General features: G+C 35.3%; 1 protein-coding gene across 1 annotated transcript; it reads right to left on the bottom strand.

Moving 5' to 3' along the window:
- Positions 1-4,266: 4,266 nt before the first annotated feature.
- Positions 4,267-10,194, bottom strand: LOC574687 (malignant T-cell-amplified sequence 1). The gene is made up of 6 exons (XM_011684281.2): positions 10,115-10,194; positions 9,328-9,480; positions 8,461-8,558; positions 7,647-7,780; positions 6,765-6,832; positions 4,267-4,918 (listed from the first exon to the last, which is right to left on the bottom strand). The coding sequence occupies exons 1-6, from the start codon at positions 10,123-10,125 to the stop codon at positions 4,837-4,839; spliced, it is 546 nt and encodes a 181-aa protein (XP_011682583.2). The 5' UTR covers positions 10,126-10,194; the 3' UTR covers positions 4,267-4,836.

Raw genomic sequence — 10,194 nt, 5'->3', positions numbered from 1 at the left:
TATTTAAGGAGAAATCTATCCAGTTCTTTTGCTGGAGGTTATATCTGTAGCATGGTTTATGGCAGGCACTGCAGTGTCCATTCTGTAATACACATGCCAAGTATGGTCCGGGAATTCAGAAATTCATGCAGTAGATATGTACGACTTTGTTTTTCCTCTTATGTGATCACATGAGCATTAAAAAGACAACACAGGTTTGTTTTAGAAAGTCATTTTGAAAATGTCAAGGAACCTAGTTTTGAAATCAAATTATGGGATAGTTATTGTCAATTTCATTGCCTCCTTATTGTGCTCTTTTATTTGCTGTATTTATTTTAAGAAAAAACTAACATTACTAATTACCCAGTACGACTGGTAGTTTTTGTTTCTTCAAGAAAACATCTGTTTCTCTGATTAGTTATTGGCCTCCAGATGTTCGTTTGTGCCTCATTTCATTCAGTAAGAGACATGTTGGTGAGGTGGCTGAAATTTCTACCTAATTCAGGGATCCATACTGTATGGAGAAATTATGAGACTATTGTCCAAATATTGAAACTGTTTGGAGCCCTTTTGAATTTTAAAGTGTACCGGCCATCAAAGAATATGATCTCAGTGATAGTGTTCCATATTTAATGCTAAATTGAAGATATGAGCTTCAAATATTACTTCTATGAAGAGATTTCGCAAGTTTATCTACATTAATTTGAGTAGACTACTCGACTTACCCGTAGGCCGTCGCATTGAATGTGGCCTGCGCAAAACCCAGTACAACTTGGTTTGTATATGTCTGGTTTAATGTTATTCTTTATTTTCTGTCAAGTTTGTACATTTGAAATGTACACAAATTAGTTTTTTTGAAGTGAGTGGTACTTTTTAAAAGGTCGTTTTCCTTGGAGTTCCATCACTGTTAATCCATGCCAACTATAATATCAGCCTTACAGTGATGTGTATACTGCACATGCTGATAAACATACAACGTTGTCTTCTCATTCCACCAGGGTGATCCACAAGGAGCTTCTCGTGTAACAACGACAGGTTTGAATTTTGAAATTACATGATTGAAAATCAGCAGGAAATAAGTGATGGGTTAAAATTCATTTTCTCAACCACAATTAATTCACAACTATTTTTAATCATATTTTTTTTGGAAATTCTCCAAAATGTGGCTCAGAGCCTCGGATAGCACCAGAGAGCACATAAGCTCCCTAGGTCGTTTTTAATACAATAGAGGATGGATTTTGCCATTAAATGGAATAATTATACTTGTATTCTAGATTAGGAATTTTTGTTTAGTTGTATATTTTGGGAAGCAAGTGTATGCTTCTATTTAAAAACAATCAACTAATGTACCGTATCTTTTTGAATTTTTTGGACCTAGTTTCTTGTAGCAAGGAATTGGGAAATCGAGGATGAATTCTTTCCTCGTGGGCATTAGTGCATGAACTTTTCAAGCGATTTCCTGCAATATATCTTGCAAGAAATTTGACATTTATCTCTATTTTCATCTAAAATCTCTTGATACGACTATGACTAAAGATAGTGATACAAGAGAGTGCCATTCTACATTGCTCTATAGAGAGACTCTTCCTTTTGGGATGAAATATGTTCTGAAGGACACTGAACCCCCTTTTACAACACCCCCAAGTTAATGCATTACTGTGAAGGGAGATTAAGAAATGTACATGAATACAAATTTCTGGAATGACCTGTAGCGTATTATAACAATTTCTTTGACATGACACTCTTTACAGATACGGTACTTAGAGCCATAGTGCGCACAGATATTTTAAGTATTTGAAATTTATTAAGCATTATAGCAAATATTAGACTTTATTTTCTTGGATATTTTCTTCTGTTTTTGTTGCACGTATTATTAAAATATAAAAACTATGCATTACCTTGGAGGCATATCATGCAGAAGTTAGGTACTGCATTAAAAACAAATTAAGACAGGAAAGTAGGAAACTATATATATATATATATATGGGACTACACTTTCTCGTGGCATTATCAGCTGCATGATTAATGTAGGAAAAGATAAACTTTTTTCTTATAATGATCAGAAATAACTATTGAAAAAAGGTCATGCAAAGTGATTAAAAAATGTACATTTTAAAATGTAATATTCAAAATGATGTGTCTTTGTATGTACAATCAAAGAAATCTGTCTATTCTGATTAAATCGTGTGCATGAAATGAAGAAATGTGTTAGATTTGTATTTCGCTATGTGTACTGTTTCCTGGTATGGTAAGTGATGGCGGAGCTAGTAACAAAAGAGGACTATGACAAAAAGAGATATGAGAGGATAATAGTAAGGGATAGGCGAAATACGTGTATAGAAGAAATTAATTAAATGGAAACTAGAAAATTCAATCAGGTGATTTTTACATGGTCATACATACTCTCATCAAGTTTAACTATGATACCTCAATTCATTCTTAAAGATAAACTTGAGTTCTGGTAAAAAAAGAAAATGAATTCTCACAGAATCTAACGAAACTTACACTGAAAGTTCAAGATTACAAATAAATATCATGTGCCAAACAATTTTGGAAGAAAATGTATACTGGCTGAGTAATGAGCATAGAAAGATAAGGAAATCAGGGTAGTACTAGCCCTGACACCATGTGTGTTGCCCAATATACACCTTTCTGTGTAAGTGATTGCTACTTTACCAAGACTCTGCCAAATTTATGATTTTGATGACTCCGGAACCTTGCATTACACACCATTACTTACATGCTATATTATCAACTTTTCTGATCCATTCCACACCTTTTCTTTCACAATGCAATCGCATTACCAGAACTCAAGTTTATCTTTAAGTTATCGCATTCACAAGAATAATTACGGTAATTGCCTCGAGTATCCACTACGTGTGGCGGAGGCATAAAAAAGGTAATGAACATGTAGAAGAAGGGGGGGGGGGTGGAAGGAATCATTCCTCTAAAAATGGGAATGATTGGCAGCTATAACGGTGATTGTTCAGTGAATGCCTTTGTGGCAAGTTTTCATAATTTGTATAAGGGTTTGATGATCAAACAATGCCAAAAGGATGTTTGTGTAGCAGGTTTCCTTACAAATATGTTTTTTTACCGAAACAATAAATGATCTAAGTGAGGAAGTCACTTTGTAATGCCCTGCCCACATAAATACAAACACCAGAAGAGAAAAGACGTATTTACACACAAACCACTACTGATATATACATGGCTTTGTTTACGGATTTCATCCAAATGAATATTTAAATTATGGATTTAGTTACATGTCACTCCAATGATTTCCCAAAGGAGTTTTAAATAAAATAAAGAAAATTAACTTTTTTTTTTAAAGTTGCACATGTTTATAGTAGGGTATTACACAGAGGTCATACAGAGTTCTATCATTAAATAAATACCCATTTGGAGTTAAATAATTAATTTTAGTATCATTATATCAACATTATTAGATGGAGTTGAATCGATTGAAATAATAACCGAGAAGCCAAATGTACACACATGTATGTAGATACAAATAGCTGCAATATATGTCCTTCTTATCTTTAACTTCTCAATACAATTACCACATTGAGTTTTAGAGTATCACTTCGTCATAAACACGTACATCAGCGTTGTCAGTACATAATTTCTGAAATCATAATCAAAATGTCAGCTAAATCAACATAAGCGTTATAAGTAAATTATTTAGAGTTTAGTCTTTACTCTCCAAATATAACTTAAATTAAAAAAATATTGAATATGGAGCCAAAATTAGAAATTCAGGTAATAATCAAATATGTATTTTATACTATGAATATTTATGTACGGTAAAAGCAGACACTTTTGTTAATTGTTCACTACAGCCATTATCATGGCAACAAACTTTCATAAATTACTCAGTATTGTGTTTCAGTTAAATGCATGACACTTGTGTGAATCTGGACTCTCACCAAATGTAAAAACTCACTGATTTTTCAGTATTGGGCTAACCAATGTCAAGCATGTCATTGGGGAGAACAAACAAATACTGAAACACAAACCAGCGATGGTTTATGCTGAAGAAAGAAAGTCCAACATTTGTTAGTTGAGTGCTCGAAGGGTGTGTATCTCTTTTAAAGTTCTGACTTCGCATCCTTCTGCCTTTGAGCAGATGACAAAGTGGAAAAACCATGAATTCCATTCCAATCCTGCGAAGATTGTATCTCCAAATGAATATATCTTTTTAACAACACCTCCTCTCTTTCTCTTTCTCTCTTTCTCTCTCACTCTCTCTCACTCTCTCTCTCTCTCTCTCTCTCTTTCTCTGTCTCTCGGTCTCTCTCTCTTTCCCTTACACTACTTTAAAGTGTACCAATCACCCAAAAATATTTTGCGCTTAATGTTGGTGGTTCCATGTCGATAAACTTAATTCACAATGTGAGCTTCAAATATCATTTCTATTATTAAAGATATATTGCAAATTTAAAATACCCACTCAAAAAACTTTGAAGTGACCTGCAAGTACAATGAGTAGACTAGTCAATGCTAAAGTTCACCTTTGCATAGCAAAAGGGCCGACAATTGTTTTTCTTCTAAATCCAAAACAACTTAGGTTCCATGCACTGGGTTTAACTTTATCCTTTACTTTCTTCATTATCCTTGACCCTTGACCTTTAACCCATAGAATGCCACATAAAGGCTTTTTTGAGGTTGATTTTATATCTTGTAGTGGAACAAATATTATTTTTGTAGGTGATTGGTACCCTTTTGATGATGGTCAACAACGTCTCCGATAAGACAGCTGGAAAATCATAGTTTGTCGCATCCATCCATGATTGCTTGCTCGCTCGCTCTCATCGCTGATGACTCGTACAAAGCTCAGTTAAGTTTTTTCCAGTGCTATTTGATCTGCGTCATGTGCCATAGACCATCGTTGAGATAGTGGATGTTTTCAATCCCGATTCCCTTGTTGACCGTGTGGCTGGATGAGAGAATGAAACAACAGATAGAGTTATGCCATATTAGCCGGTACCACAGTTGAAGAGGAAGGGAAATTGTCTTACTTTATAAATTAGGACATTTGACACTATCCTACTCTATGTAAGCTAATTGAAAGATGCTGGGTACTCAAAGTAAATTCAAGCCACATAATCTATTATCCACTTATGCAAATGCTCGATTAAAAAAAGGAAATGATTGACATGTTATAAAATTTGATCAGTTATTCATAAAGACAATAAAAAAGGCAGCTATTTTAATGAAACATTGTGTTTCTGACATTGCTTCATAGGGGGCGAATCTTAAAACCCAATTTTTTTTCAATGTCATCATGTCATGGCTTGTACTAAAATGTTCATTCTTATTTCTTTAGTGAAGTATGACAAACATCCCAAGGCCTCCAGGCTCCAGGTCTAACTCCCTCTTATTTCTGTATATAACATTTCAAAGATAGTTGCCTGATGAAGATAAATGATATTTAAAATTCTTACAATCAATATCAAAAGTTTTTAAATGTGAACTCTATCTACAGCCAAAGTACCATTTCTGGATGAGGGAATATAAAATCAATTCTTAAAAATTTGTATTTTAAAGAACATGACTAACTAGATGGAATTTTGACTACGCGCAGTCGAAAATGATGCCTCCGCCATAGAGCAATTTAAACAAGTTTGGAGTTTAAATCTCCAGTGGTTCTTGGGATATCATGATAACAATCTCAATGTATGGAATTTCATAAGTTGACCTCTGTGACCCTTGACCTTTGACCTACGTGCTCCAAAATCTAATCAGATTGTCTTCCTATGGTGATACACACTATCGTTAAGTTTGAAGTTTAAATCTCCAGTGGTTCTTGAGATATTATGATATGGTGATACATACTATCATTAAGTTTGAAGTGAAAATTCTCCAGTGGTTCTTGAGATATCGCGATAACGATCTCAATGTATGGAATTTCATAAGTTGACCTCTGTGACCCTTGACCTTTGACCTACGTGCTCCAAAATCTAATCAGATTGTCTTCCTATGGTGATACACACTATCATTAAGTTTGAAGTTTAAATCTCCAGTGGTTCTTGAGATATTATGATAACAATCTCAATGTATGGAATTTCATAAGTTGACCTCTGTGACCCTTGACCTTTGACCTACGTGCTCCAAAATCTAATCAGATCGTCTTCCTATGGTGATACATACTATCCTTAAGTTTGAAGTTTTTACATCTCCAGTGGTTCTTGAGATATCATGATAACAATCTCAATGTATGGAATTTCATAAGTTGACCTCTATGACCCTTGACCTTTGACCTACGTGCTCCAAAATGTAATCAGAATGTTTTCCTATAGTGATACACACTATCACTAAGTTTGAAGTTTAAATCTCCAGTGGTTCTTGAGATATCATGATAACAATCTCAATGTATGGAATTTCATAAGTTGACCTCTGTGACCCTTGACCTTTGACATACGTGCTCCAAAATCTAATCAGATCGTCTTCCTATGGTGATACATACTATCCTTAAGTTTGAAGTTTAAATCTCAAATGGTTCTTGAGATATCGCGCTAACAAACTCAATACAAGGAATTTCATAAGTTGACCTCTGTGACCTGTGACCTTTGACCTACGTACTCCAAAATCTAATCAGATCGTCTTCCTATGGTGATAAATACTATTCGCGAGTCTTAAGTTTAAATCTTAAATGGTTCTTGAGATATTGTGATAACGGTCAAACGGGATGGACGTACGGACGTACGGACGGACAACCCGAAAACATGATGCCTCCGGCACCACCTTCGGTGGCGGAGGCATAAAAATGACCACCAACTTACATTTCTTCAGAGGAGAGTTTCATCAAACCTATTGAGAGAGAATGTGTCTTGCCTTCAGCCATTATTGCCTGAGAGCATGAGGTGTGTTAAGGAAAACATTCAAAACAGTAAGGTTACAGGTACCTGAAAGGCAATCAACTGTTATTTTGTATGAGTGCAACGGTAAGAGAAAGCATAATAAATAAAAAATGGTTTCTTGAATTCTTCACTTCACTTTAATATTGATTTTATTGAAGGAATTCGTCTGGCACATCATCAACATTTGCTTTACCCGTATCTGGATCTTTCTGATGCGGACAGAAACCCACTGTTGTCTGTATGTGTTAAATTAACCTCCAGAATATTTACCTTGCATTCTATGGTTTAACAGTCTTAAAGTATGAAGACATATAACACCTGTGCACGGCACCCACATTGGACCTGGGTTCCATGCAGGCATTAAAGTAAGTGAGCCCATACCATACAGATGTGTCGACTACTGTAAACGCTGTTATTTTCGCGCGACTAATTTTTCGCGCTGAGCCACCCCAAAACATATTCGCTAGTTCTTAAATTCGTGTTGCACCAAATTCAGCCCGTTTAGAACACGCATTAGAAGTTGGTTATATTTTCACGGTTCTAGAATTCGCGGACACCGGCTTTAGCGCGAAATTTGCGAAAATTAATATACCGCCAATATAGTAGTTTACCTCTCAAGTTTCTTTTATCTTGATTGAGAGTGTATAATCAACTTGTAATACAATTTAACTTAACAAGAAGTAATATATGGTGCTCATATCTTCAATATTGTTTACTGATGTGAAAACCTTAACATACAGAGAGAAATGTGTTTAGGAGTATGGTACACTTTAAACTTTGAGAGCAAGGCAAATTAAAGGATACAACAATTGAGTCTTCCTCAGCAGGAGCTAGCTTAGCTCCTGCAGAAGTAAGCCCTGGACACATGATGTTGGCACCGCTCAGCACAAAACGAATAGCTCCTTTGTCTACTTGTTGCCATGGTAGTATTGTGGGATCTGTACAAAGAATAAGGGGGGGGGAATAGGGATATTTATCAGGCTTCAATTCAGTTGACATTGGAACAGGATAAATGAAAACATTTGATTACAATCTCATATTATATGTGAAGGGAGACTGAAATTTTTTCATTAAGATATGATGAAATACAATATAAAATGTATTCAAACTGCCTATTACATACAATAAAGCATTTGTTCTCTTTTCAATGTTCATTGTGTTCACGCAAATGATTTCATCATAGGCTTAGAAACCAAAGAATAGCAAAGACCACAGACATACTAAAGCTATTCGTCTTGGACTCATCAGAGTAAATCACAAGAATGAACAGATCAAGCCGAAATAAGAAAATATGAGTAGAAGCTAAAGGAACATTAAAAACATAAAAATATGTTAAGCATTTAATTATCATGATATAATTTAAATAATTACAGTATATCCAAACTTTGTTTGACCTGACAGGTCTTGTATCTGGACTTGTGATTTTAAACGATAATTTGATGAAGTTTACACACAATATTTCATAAACATTTTAAAAGTTATGTTAGACAATATTATACATCAGAAGTATATTTTTAAAATCCAAACGCAAAAGTAGTGGATTCATTTTTGTTAAGTAATCCGGACACCCCCCCCCCCTAATCTTGCTTTTTGTGCTGTTGAACCCAGGTAAACTTACATTTATGTAATAACCTCAAAGTAGGCATGTAGGGTCCATCCCGTTGTCTGAAGAAAACCGGTTCCCCTCCGATTGCTATGATCTCTATCCTCTCATGGCTTTGCAGGGGAAATCAGATAAAGTTCAAAGAAAATTATATTGTAAGAAAGAGGCAGGTGCATGGAATCACAAACATAGCTTTGGTATACATTGAAGAACTACTGCAGACGTGCAAATGTGGGCTTTGTCTAACTCTGATGCCATCCATGTGCAGCAAATTGTTATTGTAATTGAAATGGTATTTATTGAAAAATCCCCATGGTAGCCTAAGGGCTGAATTGCATGGAGTTTACAAAGTAAAATCACCCAAAAAAAAATTCTTACATAAGTAGTCATACAATAATATGAAGGAGAGACACACAGACAGAAACAGACAGGAGATACAAGACAGAAAGGATAGAAAGAGAAACAATGATATTGAGGCAGAGATGTGACAGTCTGCAGGAAGAAGATGCTGTAAATTACATAATAAGTGAATTGATTGATTATCTAAATTATCATTGACGTTATACTGGACAGATTTAGGTTGACAGTATGCCCACATACAATGTACACCAGTTGGTAACCTGTGCCATACACTTGCCTAAATGAGGATCCTTGGCACAGTACAATTGCCTGCTCCGTTTCTTCCAGTGACATTCAGTTGATCAAGACAAGCAATGCACATATTCTCTCTAAATACATTTATGCTAGAAATATTTCTCTAGGGTTTGATTTTAAGATAATCTTTAGACTCACTTATGATTCATAGCCCCTTTCATGCATTGCAAATGAATGAAACTAGAGAAAACATTGAAATAGGCAGTTATTAATAAAATATTCATTTACCATTTGACAAGGTTATAGGACTCCTTCTTTGGTAGAATTACATCTTGAAATTCTTCTAATCCCGGATAATCTTCAATTAGCTTTGCTCGAACCCCACGAATGGCAGAGGACTTCATCTGCGTCACGCCAGACACATTTTCTTTCGCAACAAACCTGTGAGAGAAGAAAGGGAATATAGGGTTACATTCACAAGTTGTGTCTAGACTATGGTAAAAAAAAAAAAATAGTACTAAAATGCGGAAGATCCTTTATTGGACGCCTCTGTCCACGTTTACGAAGATGATCTTCGTTTATGCAGACGATCCCTATTCTCAGACCAGCGCCCCTACTAATAATGACATGGACACCCTTTGTCCGTTTTGTGAAAATTACATTTTGTCAGGTTGTTGAATTTTGATGAGATTTATTTGGCACACTTAGGTCTAGACCTACAATTTAAAAGTTTAAAACAAAATGAATAATTAGAAACTAGGGTCTAGGCAATACAGACGAATGAAAAAAAATCCTGGTCAAGTGTTTATAGGTACGCAGTCATCATTCATGCCTTTGCCATCGCATTGGTCACTGATATTTGGACGTAAATTGCCCGAGCTCTATGCCTAGAGAACCGGGGCAGAATGCTCCGTCGCTCCGTTGAGATACCAGATCTACCATAGGGCAATGGCCATTGCCGTAGCAAGCTAACTAATGCATGTTAGGAGACATATTGCATATTTGCAATCATTACAGTATTACATTGATAAAAGGGGGAAAGAATACTAAAGAAAAGTAATGCGAATTTACTCACTTTTTGAACATCTTCGCTGTGAGACTATTTCAACTCGTAAAATATATTAGACTCCCGATCACGTTTTGCCTTTCTGTAAT

The sequence above is a fragment of the Strongylocentrotus purpuratus genome, unplaced genomic scaffold (genome assembly GCF_000002235.5).
Source record: "Strongylocentrotus purpuratus isolate Spur 01 unplaced genomic scaffold, Spur_5.0 spur5_scaffold_11, whole genome shotgun sequence".
Taxonomy (NCBI): Eukaryota; Metazoa; Echinodermata; class Echinoidea; order Camarodonta; family Strongylocentrotidae; genus Strongylocentrotus; species Strongylocentrotus purpuratus.
This window is presented reverse-complemented; position numbering and strand designations above follow the sequence as displayed.

Bases quoted from the DNA above. Each gene is read 5' to 3' on its own strand.
- LOC574687 (XM_011684281.2), bottom strand. The intron at 8,559-9,327 runs GTAAATGAATAT...TCCCCTGCAAAG, and splicing joins TCCTATAACCTTGTCAAATG to CCATGAGAGGATAGAGATCA. The intron at 4,919-6,764 runs GTAAGTTGGTGG...TCTCTCATCCAG, and splicing joins AAACTCTCCTCTGAAGAAAT to CCACACGGTCAACAAGGGAA.